Source organism: Macaca nemestrina, chromosome 8 (assembly GCF_043159975.1).
Source record: "Macaca nemestrina isolate mMacNem1 chromosome 8, mMacNem.hap1, whole genome shotgun sequence".
NCBI lineage: Eukaryota > Metazoa > Chordata > Mammalia > Primates > Cercopithecidae > Macaca > Macaca nemestrina.
The window spans coordinates 59,117,596-59,137,897 of NC_092132.1; the positions used below are offsets into that span (position 1 = coordinate 59,117,596).

Sequence of the window (20,302 nt, forward strand, 5' to 3'; positions counted from 1 at the left end):
ACTCTGTCTCAAAAAATAAAATAAAATAATAAAATAAAATGATTGTTTCCAAAGGAGGGAACTAGGAATGCATTTTGGAAGCAGTGAAGCAGAGCAGGAAGCCCCAGCTTTGTACTGTAACCCATGTCTTTTTGGAAATTCCTTTTTTAAAAAATCTGAGTGCATTATTTTGATAATAATTGAAAGACAAGTCAGACCAAAGCCTTCTACATGTTGGTCTATTTTATTGAATGTGTCACATATATTTTGTTACTTATTATTTTTTGTCCCCATCTTCCACCTCTATTTTGTTAATTATTAAAACCAAGCTATACTTAATGAAAAGGGAACAGAAAGGAGAGCATTATTTTATTTCAGGAATCCATCAACATCCTTTGCAGCTACATAGGCAGGAAAATCTAGAAATTGTAATTTATATAGAATTTGAAAAGTCTTCAATTACAATGGATAGAGGGAAGAAAATACAGCTCAAGAGAGTGTTTGGATATTGCTGGGGCACAAGTTTTTTACTTATTAATATCATTGGTGCAGGAATTTTTGTGTCCCCCAAAGGTGTGTTGGCATACTCTTGCATGAACGTGGGAGTCTCCTTGTGCGTTTGGGCTGGCTGTGCCGTACTGGCCATGACATCAACTCTTTGCTCTGCAGAGATAAGTATAAGCTTCCCATGCAGTGGAGCTCAATACTACTTTCTCAAGAGATACTTTGGCTCCACAGTTGCTTTCTTGAATCTCTGGACATCCTTGTTTCTGGGGTCAGGGGTAGTTGCTGGCCAAGCTCTGCTCCTTGCTGAGTACAGCATCCAGCCTTTTTTCCCCAGCTGCTCTGTCCCAAAGCTGCCAAAGAAATGTCTGGCATTGGCCATGTTGTGGATTGTAGGAATTCTGACTTCTCGTGGTGTGAAAGCAGTGACTTGGCTTCAGATGGCTAGCTCGGTGCTGAAAGTGTCCGTACTGAGTTTCATTTCCCTAACTGGAGTAGTGTTCCTGGTAAGAGGGAAAAAGGAGAATGTACAACGGTTTCAGAATGCTTTTGATGCTGAATTTCCAGATATCTCTCACCTTATACAAGCCATCTTCCAAGGATATTTTGCATATTCAGGCGGGGGATGCTTTACACTTATAGCAGGTAACAATCCATTGAGGAAAAAAAAAATCTAAAATCATGACTTATTGCATACAGTATGAAATGCCTATCATTTGTTGTATTTTGAGTCTTAAATGATTCAATGTTTCTTTCTTCTTTGTGACTTTCTAAATCAGATCATGCCAGCCTTGCACTTGTTACCTTCTCTTAATTATCTTCCTGTTTATTCTAAGGTACTTATTTGATTGAACAGCTTCTCTTTTTCAACTTTCCTTTCTGGGACCACAGATATGTGACTTCTGTGTTAATCTGTTTCCTTTCTGTTAATGGATGAAAGCTGGGGTTGTGAAAATATTCCCCACCCATGAAACTGTAAATCCAGGAATGATCCAATGCTGGACTATGTTTGTGTTGTAGGTAGGTATGACACATTGAGGCTCTAAGTATTTTTATTTACTTACTTTTGGAATTATGTTTTATATTTTATTATAAATTTTTCCTTTCATTGATGAATGTAGTAATACAAACTGATTTTACATGCAATTGACCTTTTTCACATCAAGCATCCTAATTAATGATAAAGCTATAATTTTCTTGTGTGCATTATAAAAGCTGCCACCCTACAACAACCTTGGATGCATTTAAAAGTTAAATTAAGGCTGGGTGTGATGGCTCATGCCTATAATCCCAATACTTTGAGAGGCCGAAATGGGAAGATTGCTTGAGCCTAGGAGTTTGAGACCAACCTGTGCAAAATAGTGAGATTGCTCTCCTCAGATTTCTTTTTCTTTCCTTCTTTTCTTTTCTCTTTTCTTTTCTTTTCTTTCTTTCTTTCCTTCTTTTTCTTTCTCTCTCTTTCTCTCTTTCTCTCTCTTTCTCTCTCTTTCTTTCTCTCTTTCTTTCTCTTTCTTTCTTTCTTTCTTTCTTTCTTTCTTTCTTTCTTTCTTTCTTTCTTTCTTTCTTTCTTTCTTTCTTTCTTTCTTTCTTTCTTTCTTTCTTTCATTTTTGACAGAGTTTTCCTCTTGTTGCCCAGGCTGGAGTACAGTGGTATGATTTCAGCTCTCTGCAACCTCCCGGGTTCAAGCAATTGTCCTGCCTCAGACTCCAGGGTAGCTGGGACTACAGGTGTACACCACTATGCCCGGCTTATTTTTGTATTTTTAGTAAAGACAGGTTTTCACCATGTTGGCCAGGTTGGTCTTGAACACTTGACCTCAGGTGAGCCAACTGCCTCTGCTTCCCAAAGTGCTGGGATTGCAGGCATGAGCCACCACACATGGCCACCTCCTCAGATTTCTGAAAAAATTATCTGAACATAGAAGTGCACACTTTTAATCCTAGCTACTAAGAGGCTGAGGTGGGAGGATCGCTTGAGCCCAGGAGTTTGAGGCTGCAGTAAGCTGTGATTGCACCACTGCACTCCAGTTTGGGCTACAGAGTGAGACCCTGTCTCAAAAAAAAGAAAAATAAATAAATAAATAAGTAATAAATTAGCCCACAATGCAAACATACTATAACCAGGATTATAGGAGCCCGAAAGAGGCTCCCTTCCTTCCACTAGCCTCCAGACGAGTACTCCCTGGACACCCAAAACAGGAACTTCTCCAGCAGTTCAGACCCCTTGACCGCAATGACAGCACTGGGCAGCTGACTGAAGTGGGTGCCAAAGTGGAACAGCATCTTCTTGATTCACTCAGGACATCAGAGAAGAGCAACAAGTGCTGGATTTTTGCCTTGCACTTTTACTATGCTCTTAAGCATCGTTATTCTTATATATTCGGGGATCATGTACAGGTTTACTACATGGATTTATTTGTATAATAGTGAGGTCTGGGTTTCTAGTGTACCCATCACCCTAACAGTGAACATGTACCTAATAGGTAATTTTTCAACCCTTAGTCCCCACCCAGTCTCCTGACTTTTGGAATCATCAGTGTCACAGTTTCCTCTGTATATCCATGTGTACTCACTGTTTAGCTCCCATATATCAGTGAGAATATACAGTATTTGATTTTCTGTTTTTGAATTATTTCTCTTAGGATGATGGTCTCTAGTTGCATCCATGTTGCTGGAAAAGACATGATCTCATTCTTTTTATGGCTGCATGATATTCCATGGTGTATATATACCACATTTTAAAAAAATCCAGTCATGCATTGATGGACACTTAGGTTGATTCCATGACTTTGCTATTGTGAATAGTGCTGCAATAAACATGCAAGTGCGGAGGTCGTTTTGATATAACAATTTCTGTTCCTGTGGGTAGAGACGCAGTAGTGAAATTGCTGGGTCAAATGGTAGTTCTGCTTTTTGCTCTTTGTAGGTTCTTAAGTATCTTTAAAGAGTAGAGAAGCATAGATATTGTAGATTGCTCTGAGGCTATATACCCTTCCCTTCAATGTTAGAACAGAAGTTTTCATCTTTTCATTTTCAAAGTCAGTCTTTTCCCTTGAATTCTTTATCTTTTCCCTCCCATCACCTTAAGGACTTTTCTTTCACATTCTTTTATTTCATTTTTTCTCAACTTCAATTTTTTTAAAAAAATCAGTTCTTTTCCTTGTTATTTAAATATGTATCAGACTCTTAACTACTGAACAAAACTTTTTAAAATCTCAAGTCCCCCGCCACTAATTTATCTATCATTCGTGAAATCATTTGAGTAGCCACCATCTTTTCAAAGACTGTTTTTAAAACCCTGTACTAGTGCCTCAAGATGAGTAAGATACAGTCTTTATCAAAGAGGCTTACAGTCTAGTAGGAGAGGCAATACCTAGATTTGGGTCTGCCATTACCAACTATAGCAAGTATTTTCTCCTTTCCAGTCTCTTTTTTTTTTATCTGCAAAATGTATATCATGGTTTAAAATCACTATAATTCTTGCCTTATAAACAAATAATTTGATACAGTATTTAATGGATAGCCATAACGGAACAATATAATTACTTTGGAAATCAGCAGAAAGGTCACTTTTTGCTGTCACTGAGTGGAAAAGGTGGCAATTTGAATTGAACCCACAAAATTCCAGAAAAATATGAGTGAAGCCGTGGAGAATAGAAGCATGCAGCATAGATAGAAGACAAGGTATGTAACCTCAGGTGACTACAAAATGGTTTCCATCTGAGAGTCTTGGTATTAGATATGATTACTAAGGCAAGTACATACAAAAATGAAGGACAAAATACATAGGGTTGATTACTAAGGCAAGTACATAGAGAGACGAAGGACAAAATGGCATAGGGTCGGAGGGAGGCAGATGACTGGACAATGCCAACTTTTAAGCAGGAGGTAGAGAAAGAAGATTCAGTGAAGAAGCCAGAGGAGGCTCAGAGTGTTATAGAGGAAAATCAGAATATGTTTCAAAAAGCAGGGGATAATCTATCTGGTTAAATGCTTCAGAAGTCAAGGAGCATGAGGACTGGTTAGAGCACTGTCACTGATAATGTAAGAAGTCATTGGTGAATTTTGAATACGAGAGGAAATCAGTTTGCATTGAGTTAAAAATAAGGTATTGAGAAAAGAAAGCTATGAGGATATTTCTGTTTTACGTGGCTTGTGATTAAATGGGCCAATTTCAGCAGCTGGCATAACGAGCAAAAGTTTCTCATTGTTTCTTGCTTTCAAGGCTAGAAGCAATATTTCTGGATTTTTATTTGAGCCAGTTTCATTGTATCCCATTGCAGAGATGTGTCATTGTTAGATAATTATTGTCAGCTGAAAATATATTTACAGAATTTATTCATGCTGACCTATAAACTGTATGGAATTCCTCACAAGCCTGTAGTGGTGAACAAAAGTTGGAGGAATTTCAGTGTGTGCTGGAGTTGTTAATTTACAAAATAAGTCTTAAGTACATCTAAGTTTTAAGTAACACCTTTACCTGCAAAATTGTGATTTTTAGACAGGTGACTTTGCAAGGTGTAGGAATACCTATCTTTTTTTAAAATTTTTATTTTTTATCACCCAGGCTGGAGTGCTGCTGTGCAATCACAGTTCACTGCAGCCTTGACCTTCTGGGCTCGATTGATACTCTCACCTCAGCCTCCTGAGTAGTTGCGACTACAGGCACTCACCATCATGCCCCGCTAATTTTTTGTGTGTGTGTGTGGATTTTTAGTAGAGACGAGGTTTTGGTATGTTCCTCAGAATGGCCTTTAACTTCTGGGCTCCATTGATCCACCTGCCTATACCTCCCAAAGTGCTGGGTTTACAGATGTGAGCCACCACACCTGGCTGGAATACCCATCTTCTAAGTTCAAGAGTCAAGGATATTTGTCGCCTGTCTGGCTATTATAACTTTTTATTATAAATTAAATTGTAATCTCCATCTCCTTTTTACAAATCAAGTACATGATGAGAACAAGTAAAAGGCTCAGAAGAAAGTACAATTAATCCAAAAAATTGCCCTTTTGTCCCAAAGCTTTAATAACTATAGTAATTAACAACAACCATATATTCAGCACTTACTATATGCTAAACACTAGGATTGGAATCTTGTTGTCCCTATAGTTTTCACTATAAGGAGATTGAAACCTTGACAGCCAATACATTGTCCAGAAGTCCCACAATAGTAAGTGGTGCAGGCAGGGTTAAAATTAAAACCTTCTCAAATTTTTTACTGTTCAAGTTCTTAATCAGCTCAGATTAGTGTACCCCATGGGCATTAGATCCAACCCCTGGGCAGACACAGATAGAAGAAATTTGATATAGTCAAATGATAGATATTTATTAGCAAAGAGGATTTGGTTTTAAATAGCAGAAACCCACTCACATTAGCTTAAGCAATAAAAGGGGAACTTACTGGAAGGATTGTGCTATATTTTAAGGAAGATTTGGGCAACCAATCTTCAGGAGCAAAAAAAATTGGGAAGCAGACTGAATGTGGTGACTCACATTTTTAATCTGCACTTTGGGAGGCCTAGACTGGAGGATTGCTTGAGGCCAGGAGTTCAAGACCAGCCCAGGCAACATAGCGAGACCCCCGTCTCTATAAAATAAATAATTAATATGAAAAAATAGGGAAGTTCTAGAAATTTAAAAAAAAATGTTTTCTCATCTTCCTTTCTTTTTTAAAACCATTACGTTGCTTTTCTCTTGACCTTTGGTTCAAATTCTTGAGATAAATTTTCTTGTATACTGAAAATGATTGGCTTCCGGTGGATCTGAGGTCTGTTCTTTGTTCCTTGCCACTGGGCAGGGCACAGGGTGCCATTGTATATTATGGTTATAGATGATCATTTCTTCATGGCACAGAGCAATTTTCCGGGTAGGACAAACTTTGGGGAAACGGTGTGATGAATGGAACAATATTTAACATAAAACTGTCCTAGAAAATCCACTCTATATGATGCTAAATTACAACTGTTTCGGCCTTCTTTGCACTTAATATTGGCATAAAGGAATGGTCAAGAGCATACAGGGAGAGAGAAGTTATGACGGACTCTTTAACTCCTTTCAATATACGATATGAGAAATGTATAATAGGAAAATTTTGCTAGCCAGGGAGAGAGTTTCCTTTCCCATTTTCCAAGAAGTAATTATTTTCCTGAGATCTGAAGGAAGGGTAGAGGTCAACTAGGCAACTAGGAAAGAACATTCCACATAAGAAAACAGACCCTATGGCAAGAAGGGAGAAGACATTGTTGAGGAACTGCAAAGGCCAGTCTGTCTGTATCTGTCTATATATGAAACACACATAGCAAGAGAAACTATCACATTGTCACATAATATATCCCCATAGCCCTTAGTTTCTTTTCATACAGACACTTTCCATAGTTTCATTATTTTAACTTCTTATTTATGCAATTGTTTACTCATGTGTAGCTTTTCTTCTTGAGGTCAAACTTCATGTAGTTTCTGCTCACTGCTGGATTACCACTATCCAAACTCAGTGCCTGGAATTAATAGATGAGGCTAAACATGTAAGTAGGCTTCAAATGGTACAGGACTTATGGGCTCCGATTTCATTTTTTATTCTTCAGTCTTTCTTCAGAAATTTCACCATCTATGGAGAAAATGAAGCATATTTCATATTTTTCTTCATGTAGCTATATTAGGCAGGTGGGTGTGTAGCAGCCCACCAGTGTGTGCTTGTGTGTATGTGTGTGTGTGTGCGCACGCATTTCAGTGTATGTGTAGTGGTGGTGGCTGAATGAATAGGAAGAGCTTAGCCCAATTTTTGACACATGGAGCGATGCTGGTAGGAATGTAAGTTAGTATAATGTCTATGGAAAACAGTATGGAGATTTCTCAAAGAACTAAAAATAGAACTACAATTTGATCCAGCAATCCCACTACTGGGTATCTATCCAAAAGAAAACAAATCAATAGGATACCTGCACTCATGTTTATCACAACACTATTGTGTGTCTGTATATACATATGTATACACACCACAGTATACTACACAGTCATAAAAAATAATGAAATCATGTCTTTTTCGGCAACATGAATGCAGCTGGAGACCATCATCCTAAGTGAAATAACTCAAAAATAGAAAGAGAAATATTTTACCTTCTCACTCATGATTAACTACAAAATGTGTACTTATGGATGTAGAGGGTAAAATGATGACCCATAGAGACTTGGAAGGGAGAGGGAGTGGACAGGTGGCTGACGAAAAATTACTTAATGGGTACAATGTACGTTATTCAGGTTATGGATACCCTGAAACCCTGACTTGACCAGCACACAATCTATGCATGTAATAAAATCATAGAAAAGGCATAACCATCCTTGGTATGCTTGCACCCCATAAATTTATACAAATACAAAAATATTAATCTAAAAATAATGAATTTTAGAAATAATGTTTACCAATTATGATTTTGTCCTCTTTTGTGTTATAGGGGAGCTGAAGAAACCCAGAACAACAATTCCCAAATGCATATTTACTGCGTTACCTCTGGTGACTGTAGTTTATTTACTGGTTAACATTTCCTATCTGACTGTTCTTACACCCAGGGAAATTCTCTCTTCAGGTTTGTATGCAAATGGCTAAAACAATAAATAAAGTGCTCATCCTTTCAACATACCTTAACTATCATTTCACCAGTCGGGACCACTGTTTACTGTTCATTATTCTATGTATATAATCAACTTATAATTTTCTAAAATAACAGAGGGCCAAAGGGAATGATTTGTCTTAGAAAAGATATTCATGTTTAAGCATGGTTATGCCTTTTCTGATAGTATGAAAAGATGTATATAATGTTGATGTATGCTGTAGATCAGATTCAAAATATTAGTATTCCTTTCATGATCTCATCTCACCAGAGTGACACTATGTAATCAGTGTTTACATCTATTGTAAAACTCTCAAAATGTTTGAGTCTCAATGTTTTTCCAGGTGTCACAAAAAATGATCAAGTTGAAATGTAGAATATTGGCAGTCAAAAGAGTAGATGCTAATGTTCAATTGATGCATATAATTAATATTGATGTATAAAACAATACGGTTTACCATGAACAACTCTGAAATTCATGGTGGCAAAGGGTCCTGAACATATTGGAAATCTGACCAAAAAATAGCTATCTTAGAGGCCAAATTGTAGAATAAAGAGTAAAAGAATGAGAAAATCTTAAATAAATATACATTTAAAAATGAGTAACAGATTCAAGGAATAAAAGGAAATTTGGAAAGAAATGAGAAACAGGGGAAGTGGAAGACTAGCAATTTCCTCAAGTCAGCATTAAACCACCTCATGAGATAAATCTATCACCCAGTACCTTCAGGACTAATCTCTTTTGAGCAGCTATTATTGTTTTGGTGAATCTTTGAGGCATGGAGGCAAACCTAAGGGAGATTTTGATAAAAAATTCTGGTAAACTTTGCCTCAATTCTTATATTACTGCCCTGCAGGGTGCTGCCATATGGTATCAGTGCTGATTCATAATGGTCTAGGTATCTTAGGCACTTCTAAACTAGATGTAATCAAGCTTCTGAGTGTCTGTGAGAACAAACCAAATGCAAAGTCAGATCAGAACAAGCAGTGATTTATTAACTACCTTGATTATGTAAAGAATAAATTTACAAAGTTAATAGTGGGTGTGGTCGGGGCTGCTGGTCAGCTAGCACTGTTGTTATGGTTCGTTGAAGCTGGCGTCTGTTATGACTACCAGTGCTCCATCCATACGGGTTGTTAAAAAGTCATGAATATCTCCTTTGGTGTCATAATGGTTACAGCAATTTTGTAGGCGGCACAATGGTTTTGGCATGTGTGGAAAACTCATGAAGTATTTTGACCATCATCACTTGTAATTTGGCTACAATGCTTATTTTTTAGGCATATCATTTTTAGACTTTTTGTTTAAATTCTAAATTAATGTTTCTGAGTCCAAATATCTGCATGTTTATTGTACAGGAAATTTAAATTAAGAAAAAAATCAGAGTCATACATGAAAAAATACATGTATAGGTATAGTAATCATAGTTTTATGTATGATAGCAAAAATTAAAAATCATAAAAATATCCAATAAACTTGAAACAAATAAAAAATTTATGGGAAATCTATATAACAGAATATTCTGTGATTTGTAAAAGATGATATTGTTGATGGACACTTGAAGAAAAGGCACAATGTTTATAATTCAATAATGAGGAAAAAGTCAGGATGAATATAATGATGTAAAACAGTAAATAAGTAGCTAGTAATGGTGATCAACAGGAATGATATTGTATATGATTTTTACTTTATTGTTTGCACTGAATATTACACATTTTCTTTAAGGTGCAAAATTTGTATAATAAGGGGGAACTTATAAGCAAAAGAAATAGGTTTTTTTTTTTTTTTTGAGACAGAGTCTTGCTCTGTTGCCTAAGCTGGAGTTGAGTGGCATAATCTTGCTCACCGCAACCTCCGCCTCCAGGGTTCAAGCGCTTCTTGTGCCTCAGCCTTTCGAGTAGCTGGGATAACAGGCATGGGCCACCACACCTGGCTAACTTTTGTATATTTAGTAGAGATAGGGTTTTGTCATGTTGGCCAGGCTGTTCCGACTTCAAGTGATTCTCCCTCTTGACCTCTCAAAGGGCTGGTATTACAGGTGTGAACCACCAGGCCCAAACCTAGGTTCTCAAATTAAGAAATTTTAAAGATTAAGAGATGTATTTTTTTCAAACAGGTATATGTAAAAAATGTGAAAATTTCCCAGATGAATATAGAGCATCTATGATATGGCATGAATTGTATGCTGCATTTTATTTAAGGAACATTGAAAGAATTATACCAGGCTGTGATAAATATTAGATTCTAATATTTGTGGTTTACATAGAAAAAGAAACAATGGTATTAATTATGTAACATTTTCGTCTGTGTCCATGTCAGAGCTCTGACTTGTTTCTTCACATATTTTCCTCCTGGGGGTGGGGGGGGAAAGCCTTTATTGTGAATAAGTACCACAACTGAGAAGGGAAGGGTGTTCTTCTAGAACAAGGGGTATGGAAATGACTTAGTGAGGAGCCCTGTCCCAGCTTTGAAAATTGAGGATTTCATTGTTCCCAAAGTCCTGCCACAGACTGCTGACAGGGTGCTCACATTTGGTTTTCTTGAGAGTTCCATGCCATATTTAAAACTAGAGAAAATTGGCATGGGACAAGATAATCTAAAACAGTAAATACATTTTATGGAAGCAGAAGCTGACAAGGTTTCCCTGTCCAGATACAGCCTAAAAGTAGCTGGTCCCAAGTACCCAGATATGGTTAAGAATTTTGGAAAGATAGCCAATGATAGGCAATAAATAAATTAATTAATTAAAAATAATAATAATAAAAGAATTTTGAAGAGAAAGAGAATTTTAGAATCATTTATTGGTAAATTAATGCAATTATTTTCTGAGGTCAATTTTGTAACATCATCCTTATTTTAAAATGTGTATACCTTTGGACTCACAAGTCCCACTTCTAAGAATTTACTCTAAGGAGACTTGAACAACTATCAAGAATGGAAGGCATGAGTGTTTTCATTAAAGCCCATTTTATATTAGCAAGAAATTGAACATAAACTACAAATAAAACAATATGAAATGGGTAGATAAAGTCATTGATAGTTATATAATGGAATGCTGAGAATTTGCTAGAATAATTAGATGCATGCAAATGTACCAATAAGAGCAAGATGCACCTGCAAAAACAAGCCTAAGTGAGCGTACACAAACATGCACACTCATACACAACCCTAATCGGTGCTTATACATTCATACCAAATTTCTGGAAGAGGATCCAAACAGCTGTTAATGGTGGTTACATTTGCTGCGCATGAATGGGAGGTTGGTGAAGAGAGGGACATTTACTTTTCACTTTATGTGCTTCAGTGCTATTTATTTTACTTTTCACACAAAACATATATGAAATCATTTTTAAAAGAGAAGAAACAACATGTGGAAAGTGTAACAAAGAAAAAACATCCCTTATGGCATAGAGCTAAAGATGATGTAGAAAGATGTATCGTTTTTGCCAGCCAGCACTGACAGAGCTGCACCTGATCCTCCTCAAGTTATAACTAACCACGTTTGTAGAATGCACACTGGGAAATTGAAGGGGAATTTCCTTTGCATTACTGGAAATAAATATTTTGGAAATGTGACTGAAAATGTGAAATTTATGGAGGTATGGGTGTCTGGGAAAAACAATCTTCCTGAAAAGAACAATAAATGAGACAGGAGATATTTTTAAGGAAGATCCAAAGTTGTAGAATAGCACTAAGGAAAACAAGTGAAATGGCACTTGAGGCTATTTAAAAAGGGTTACAAAAATTAAAGATCTTTAAGAACAAGGGCTATTAATGATATTTTAATTTTGTCACATTTGGGAAGTCCTACCTTGTGTTACAAGCCAGTATGTTGATGTCCCAAAAGTCCCTCTAGAAACCAACCTTGGTACAAGAGCATAGGCTCCAAGGACACGTACCCCCAGGGACCTCAGGCCCCATTGTGCTCATTCCATTGAAAAACTGAGAATTTGTTTCTCTCTGACCAAGTGATCTGTCCTAGCATATATTCACATAATATGAACTGAATCAAGTGAATTCTCACAAACAGTGGATGCTTTTCTTCACAGGTTCGTTTTTTTTCCTGTGGACTTTTATTAAATTAGTACCTGTAAGGTCTCTTATCTTTAAGCAAAAAAAAAAAAAAAAAAAAAAAAAAAAAAAGTAGAATATTCTCTAATGGTTAGTTTCTTAATCTCAGTACCATGAACATTTTATACTGTATAATTTTTTGTTGTAGTGAACTGTCCTGTGCATTATAAGATGTTTAGCAACATCCTTGGCCTCTACTCACCAGATACGAGCAGCAACCTTCTACCTCCCCAGTTGTGACAGCCAAAAAAGTCTCCAGACATTCCCAAATGACCCTGAGGAGTAAATTCAGCTCCAATTGAGAGCTATCGGTCTATAGAAAAGTCCCAAATGTCATACATATTTTTAATGGTGTGTAATTTATTTTCTTCTTCTACGTGGTTCCTTTTTCTGCGAAGTATTTCAAATTGCACTGTGCTGTGGGAAAGTCTCATTCTGGTGTCAGTAGTGTTGCACTGTGCTTTTTGGCCTCTGAATGTAACTATTAAGACTCTATAAACTAGTTTTAGAAAATAAGCATGGATTCAATCGTCCATTCAACAAAATCAATTCATTTCACAAGTGTTTATTGAAAGCCTACTAAATGTCTGTCACAGAGTGAGCCACTAGTTTTATAGAAAATAAATGGATTGTCCTTGCCCTCTAAAACTTCTTGGTCTATTGGGGAAGACATATAAAATGATAACCATTTACAATACAGTGTGATAGGGCTCAAATAGACACCTTTAAAAGGTGTTATGTAAGTGTAACTAAGGAAATAAACAATAAAATTAAGCAAATTGAATGTTATTCCTTAAGTTTATGTTTTTATGTTGAAATAATATTAAAGGGTTTATCATTAGTATTTCTCTTTTAACACGTTTTCTTTTGTGTGTTTTTGTTTTCCTGCAGATGCTGTAGCTATCACATGGGCTAATCGAGTTTTTCCCTCATTGGCATGGATTATGCCTTTTGCTATTTCTACCTCATTATTTAGCAACCTTCTGATTTCTATATTTAAATCATCGAGACCAATATATCTTGCAAGCCAAGAGGGCCAGCTGCCTTTGCTATTTAATACACTTAATAGTCACTCCTCTCCATTTACAGCTGTGCTGCTGCTTGTCACTTTGGGATCCCTTGCAATTATCTTAACAAGTCTAATTGATTTGATAAACTATATTTTTTTCACGAATTCATTATGGTCTATATTATTAATGATAGGAATATTAAGGCGGAGATACCAGGAACCCAATCTATCTATACCTTATAAGGTAAAATTTGATTTTCTAATTCTTTTCTGTGTGAAAGAACAGATATTGAGTATAACTGTATTTCAGATTATAATCAAGGCATCTATAAGTAGATATTCTGAATACTCAGTTATTGTGAAACATAAGAATAATCTGGTCTTGGTTTTAATTTTCATTTTTATTGGCTAGGTTACTCAATATAAAGTCTCTTATATTCCATTTAATGGTTTATTAGAGAGAAAAACAGTTCTCTGGATGGTTAGACAGATCATTATGAGTCTTTTGAACAGATATTATTTTGTCTACTTATGTAACTAGTTATGCATATGAATGTCTTCCACAGTCAGGGTCAGATTTAGCAGATGAGAAACAGAAGAGGCAAGGTGAGGTCACAAGTGATAACATCCACTGTTCTGAAACATCAACTTACTTTGTTGGCAAATTCCAGTCTTTCAACTTTACTTATTTTAAACTGACTTTCAGTCTGGATGAAAAAAATTTTCACAGGAGAGGAGACAACCATTTAATTGTAGAAAAACAAATAAGCAGCAAAACTTGGTAGCATAAGAATGTTATTGGAGAAAGATGGCCCTGACACTGATGATCAGAATAATAAAATAATCTTGGTTGCCTAGGTAGGTTGTTCAAAGCTTGGCTTGGATGATCACCTTTAATCCTCTCAGTAATAGAAAGGTGGATTCTATTGTTATTCCCATTTTACAGATAAGAAAACAGACTTAGAAAAGTTAGGTCACTTGCCCAAGCTCACACAGCGTGGATTAGAGCAAGATTTAAATCTAGGCAGTCTCTTTGGAGTGTTTGACTCTCGCTAAATACAAAATATACGAAAGAACTGCTGAGAGAACGAAAGCAATGTTCCCATCACCAGCTGTGGTTGATTTATGTCCTTCTTTCCTTTCCAGCCTTCTTTTCAACTTCTTCCATCCAGTCATCTCTTAATTGTTGTGTATCTGAGTATTAGTTGTCAAGAAGCAACTATATTTTAAGCACCTTGCTAGGTACTCTGAGTAGAAAAATAATTAAGACTTGGCTCCTGCCTTTAGTCAGGTTATAATCTATCTGGACAGTCATGTAAACCAAAAATCATGGCGTGATGATTGCTACCTAGTGATCTGCAGAGGAAGCTCAGAGAACACATACGGAGAGAGATCGAATCTACAGCAGGGTTGATGGTCGTAGTCCCCCTTGGATGTGCCTCCCTAACGTCTGCTCTCTGTATAGTTTCACATGCTGCATCTTTTTAATGTCTTTTGCTGTTTTCTCACCCACACTTTTGTTAGATCACTGACCCTAATAGATACAATTATAAAGAAGTTATGAACTGGGGGATAAATTAGTTATATACAAATAACAGCATAAGATAATCATTAAGAGCTTTGGGCTCAAGTCCAGTTGCTTGGCTAATAGCTGAGTTTAGTCTTGTTATTGAACCTCTGAACCTCAGTTTCTTCAGATGTAAAATGGGAAAAAATAATACCTACCTCCTATTAACATTGGATGTATTAAGTAAGCTAAGGCATGCAAACAATCCAGGGTCTGACATTGATGGCTATTATTGCTTATATTATTATTCAACTTACATTTGCATCAGAAAGGAAGGCAAGAACAGCCTTAAGTTCAAGTGGCTAAAATTTGTCTTGTATGCCCCCAGCAGTGCTCTTTTCTTTTCTCTCAATTATTTGATAACTGATACTGAGCCATGAGATGATAAAGTATCTTTATTATTTATTTATTTATTTATTTATTTATTTATTTTGTTTTTTGAAATGGAGTCTCACTCTGTCGCCCAGGATGGAGTGCAGTGGCGCAATCTCAGCTCACTGCAAACTCCACCTCCTGGGTTCACGCCAATCTTCTGCCTCAGCCTCCCGAGTAGCTGGGACTACAGGAGCTCACCACCACACCTGGCTAATTCTTTTGTATTTTTAGTAGAGACGGAGTTTCACCACGTTAACCAGGATGGTCTCGATCTCCTGATCTCGTGATCCGCCTGTCTCAGCCTCCCAAAGTGCTGGGATTACAGGTGTGAACCACCGTACCCGGCCTAAAGTATCTTTTTCAAGGATGCTTTATAAACTAAGAAGAGATTTTTTTTTTTTTTTTTTTGAGACAGAGTCTCTTGTCGTCCAGGCTGGAGAGGCTGGAATGCAGTGGTGTGATCTTGGCTCACTGCAACCTCCGCCTCCTGAGTTCAAGTGATTCTCCTGCCTCAGCCTCCCAAGTAGCTGGGATTACAGGTGCCCGCCACCACACCCAGCTAATTTTTTTTTTTTAGTAGAGGCGGAGTTCCACCATGTTGCCCAGGCTGATCTCGATCTCCTGACCTCATGATCTACCAGCCTTGGCCTCACAAAGTGCTGGGATTACAGGCGTGAGCCACTGTGCCCGGCCAAGAAGAGATTCTTAATGATTAAATCCCAACAAATGATCCTCTAATGAAAGGGTTTTGTTTCATAAATTATGACTAGCTGTGTTATATATATCTTTGGGGAATGTAGATTCATATTAGTTATATCTTATATCAATTTTCTCCCTAGGTTGGGTAATGTTGTAGAGAACTCTTACAATTCTAACACAAAGCAGGTACCAAGGACTGGTCTTTAAGGCTTTGGGCAAAACAAAAACAAAGTATAAAACAGGGAAAATTGTTTTAGCTAAAATTTTTGTCTTGATTTTTTTTTTAATATGTTGAGCCTATAAAGTTATAACATTTACCTGTCAGTATTTACCTGTGTAACAGAGGGTCTGAGGATGGTTCTTCTGTTTTGTCATGAATTTCTTACTGCCTTGAGATATTTTCCAAAGAAGATTTTTGTTACTTCCATTGGGCCTTAGAAATTCCCTCTTAACAGATTCATGGTACTCAGATCAGTAGATTGTGATCTTATCAGCAAATGGTTCTAGTTATTTCCATTCATGGACAAACAAATGCTAGATGCCCATTCCCTCCAACCTGACAATGAGTCTTCAACGTCTCCTTTCACTCAGGCATTTATCTGACTTCTAAGCCAGGTTTATTCAACTTTACAGCTAATTTAGCCTGTTTAATTAGCTTGTATCTCTGCATTTTTATTTATATAAAGATGCAGGTATCATTCATGGATGTTCATATCTAATATTTTTTCAAACTTTGCTCTTTTCAGGTGTTTCTGCCATTTCCATTAACCACAATAGTCATCGACGTGGGCTTGGTTGTGATACCATTGGTAAAGTCTCCAAATGTGCATTATGTCTACGTGCTTCTGTTAGTTCTCAGCGGATTACTATTTTACATACCTTTAATGCATTTTAAAATAAGATTGGCTTGGTTTGAGAAGATGACTTGCTATTTACAATTACTATTTAATATTTGCCTCCCTGATACGTCTGAGGAACAGATGTCAGAAGTGCAAACTGTTAAAAAATAGCCTTCTAAAAAACATATATCAGATTCCAAATCAAGGTTAAACACATGATAGAACATTCATGGTGAAATTCCTATGGTAACTATTTTTTTTTCTCAAATGAAATAAGTAATGTATACAAAAGTACCCAAGACAGTACCTGGCTTCAAAGTCACTAAGAAATTGTTATGCATAACTAAAGCTCTGCTTTGTGTGGTAAAAAACTTAAGTCCTGGTTTGCATAGCTTGATAGAGTGATTATACATCTCCCATTCTCTAACTCTTTTTTCTGTATCCCACCCCTTTTCTACTGAATTTGTGGGAATCCTATAATAAAAGTGAATGACTAAAAATTTTAAAAGCATTCCTTATCTTCATCTTTCCTGAGTCCTTTTTTTTTTGAGGTGGGCGGGGCCAGGGAAGATGCTGATTTGAAGATGAAAAGAATAATTCTTTTTAATAAAAGATAATAATTCTTTTTAATAAAATAATTCTTATTTTTCCAGTTGGCTTTTCCCTTCTAGAATGCAGCACTTTTTTTTTTTTTCTCATCGAGATGGAGCCTCACTCTGTTGCCTGGGCTGGAGTGCAGTGGCGTGATCTTGGCTCACTGCAACCTCCACCTCCTGGGTTCAAGGGATTCTCCTGCCTCAGCCTCCTGAGTAGCTGGGGTTATAGGCGCCTGCCACTATACTCAGCTAATTTTTTGTATTTTTGGTAGAGACTGAGTTTCACCATATTGGCCAGGCTGGTCTCAAACTCCTGAACTCGTGATTTGCCTGACTTGACCGCCCAAAGTGTTGGGATTACAGGCGTGAGCCGCTGTGCCTGGACCCAGTTTTTTTTTTTTCAAGCTAATAACTATTTTAGAAGCATGGGGCTGGGCGTGGCAGCTCACATCTGTAATCCCAGCACTTTAGGAGGCTGAGGCAGGCGGATTACTTGAGGTTAGGAGTTCAAGGCCAGCCTGGCCAACATGGTGAAAACCCGTGTCTACCAAAAATATAAAATTAGCTGGGTGTGGTGGTGTGCATCTGTAATCACAGCTACTCGGGAGGCTGAGGCAGGAGAATCACTTGAACTCAGGAGGCAGAGGTTGCAGTGAGCAGAGATTGTGCCACTGCACTTCAGCCTGGGTGACAGAGTGAGACTCTGTCTCAATAAAACAAGAAGCATGAATCTTTAGGTTAATTTACTTTGAGTGCCTTTAAGAAAAATGTTGACATGTCTTAGAAGAACAGCATTACTGTGTCTTCATTTGATTTATTAATAAGTGTGACCTACTGGGAATGATGTAGTTGTATATAAAGTGTGTGTAATAGATGGCTAAGTGGATAGCATCCCAGGAGTCACACTCATCCAGCATCATTCAGTTTAAAAAATTCATCCACATAGCTTAGAATTTTAAAAGATCTGGTTTAGAGTTGTCTTCAGAAAGTGGGAATGTGGGAAGCTGTCCAGTGACCTTTGTTAGCCAGCTTTATTCCCGGCCTCCCTTTATCCCTCAGAGGTGGCATCCACAGATGTCGAAGGACTTGTCAAGTTTGAGGAACTATCCCCTGGTGTGATGGTTAGTTTTATGTGTCAACTTGGCTGGATCATGGGGCCCGGACATTTGATCACACATTATTCTGGATGTTTCTGCAAGGGTGTTTTTTGGATAAGATTAACATTTAAATAGTTGGATTCTGAGGGAAGCACAATGCCCTTCCTATTGTGAGTGGGCCTCGTCCAATAAGTTGAAGTCCTTGATAGAACAAAGACTGACTTCCCCAAGGGGGAATTCTGTCAGCAGATGGCCTTCGGACTAGAATTGCGACATCAGCTCTTCCATGGGTCTCTAGCCTGTCAGGCCACCAGGCCACACTACAGATTTTGGACTTGCCAGCCTCCAGCCTGCATGATTCCGTGAGCCAAGCCAATTCCTTAAAAATAAATTCTCTCTCTCTCTCTCTCTCTCTCTCTCTCTCTACATCTCGCTCTTTCTCCATATACACATCCATGGGTCTGTTTCTTTGGAGAAGCCAATAACATATTTAAGTTAGCATGGTAGATATCTATTTATGGCATACTACTTATTTATTCCTAAGACAGTTGCCTTATGTGGGCCTCATGGTTCAACATTCCCTTTACATAAACCTCCACTACACTTAGACAACTGCCCAACTTTCCTCTTCCTATGAGCTTTCAACACAGTATGCGACAAAATACTTCCTGAGCTTAGTTTCATAGACATCATCCACATTTTATAAATTCAGGATCAGAGCTTCAGATTCTGGAGACCTGGAAGATATTCAAATTACAAGTGAGAAGAACCAACGATTTGACTGACATTAGATTGAGAAGAAATCTTAAATGTTTACAGCAGCCCCACAAAGTAACTCGCTCATCTATGTTTGTATACTGCCAGGGATGGGGGAATCACTACTTGCTAAAGATGCTGGTCCTATCTTTGGACAGCTTTGTTTTCCAAAAGCTTTTCCTAATAATATGAAGCTGCAATGTAATTTCTATCTGTTAGGTAAGTCTAATCATCTTTCACATGATATCCTTTTAGATATTGTGGCTCTGTGTCTTTTCCAGATTAAAACCCCCCAGTAGTCCAAAGTTGCTGCTTTTGAAAACCTTGAACCCTGTACACCTTGCCAGGCCCTTTTAAATGTAACGATGTCTTAAATTTTTATGCCATAAACATTGTAGTCTTTCTGAATGTGGTCTGACTATGGCAGAGCAGAGTGGAGCTATCATTTCCTTTATTTTAAATATTCTAGTTTTGTGCACTGTTTTGGTGCCACTATACACTTAAACGTCCTACGTCTTTCATGAAAGTCATGGCCGAGACCTGCCTATTCTAAGACTGTGTGGGACATTACGTCGGCAAGTCTAATAGGTCAATACAATTTCTCAGGGAAACTTTTGTTCCACAGGACGATAACAAGAAATTGGCTGACGGTAGCAAGAGCGGGGTTATAAAATTTCAAGACTTCAAGGAAAGTCGCAACATGAATTTCATTATAGCTTTTATATTTTATATTATTTTTGGAAATAAGGCCTTACAAAATATATGTGTAGTAAATTTTCTGCTTTGCAATTCCTTTTGTTCTACTTCAGACCACCAGCAATTCATCTTCCTGCTATGTTTCTTTTAAGAAGAGTCTATTTCGAAGCCATCTATAAAGAATTCCTGGCTGGGCGTAGTGGCTCATGCCTGTAATCCCCCAACTTGGTAGGCAGAGGTGGGTTGGTCACGAGGTCAAGAGATCGAGACCATCCTGGTCAACATGGTGAAACCCCGTTTCTACTAAAAATACAAAACTTAGCTGGATGTGGTGGCGGGCACCTATAGTCCCAGCTACTCTGGAGGCTGAGGCAGAAGAATCACTTGAACCCAGGAGGCAGAGTTTGCAATGAGCCGAGATAGCACCACTGCATTCCAGCCTGGCAACAGTATGAGACTGTCTCAAAAAAAAAAAAAAAAAAAAAGAGTTCCTTTGATGACGTCGGGCA

At 37.5% G+C, this 20,302-nt stretch overlaps 1 protein-coding gene across 1 annotated transcript; it reads left to right on the forward strand.

Annotated features, from left to right (window-relative positions):
- Positions 1–339: 339 nt before the first annotated feature.
- LOC105477149 (solute carrier family 7 member 13) lies at positions 340–17,166 on the forward strand. Its single transcript, XM_011733526.2, has 4 exons — positions 340–1,128; positions 7,932–8,063; positions 13,051–13,412; positions 16,556–17,166. Exons 1-4 carry the CDS (start codon positions 444–446, stop codon positions 16,817–16,819), a joined length of 1,443 nt encoding a protein of 480 aa, XP_011731828.2. The 5' UTR covers positions 340–443; the 3' UTR covers positions 16,820–17,166.
- The last annotated feature ends 3,136 nt before the right edge of the window (positions 17,167–20,302 follow it).

Coding starts and splice junctions, on each gene's coding strand:
- LOC105477149 (XM_011733526.2), top strand. CDS start 444: ATGGATAGAGGGAAGAAAATACAGCTCAAGAGAGTGTTTGGATATTGC. Junction 1,129..7,931: donor ATGCTTTACACTTATAGCAG/GTAACAATCCAT, acceptor TTTGTGTTATAG/GGGAGCTGAAGAAACCCAGA. Junction 13,413..16,555: donor ATCTATCTATACCTTATAAG/GTAAAATTTGAT, acceptor TGCTCTTTTCAG/GTGTTTCTGCCATTTCCATT.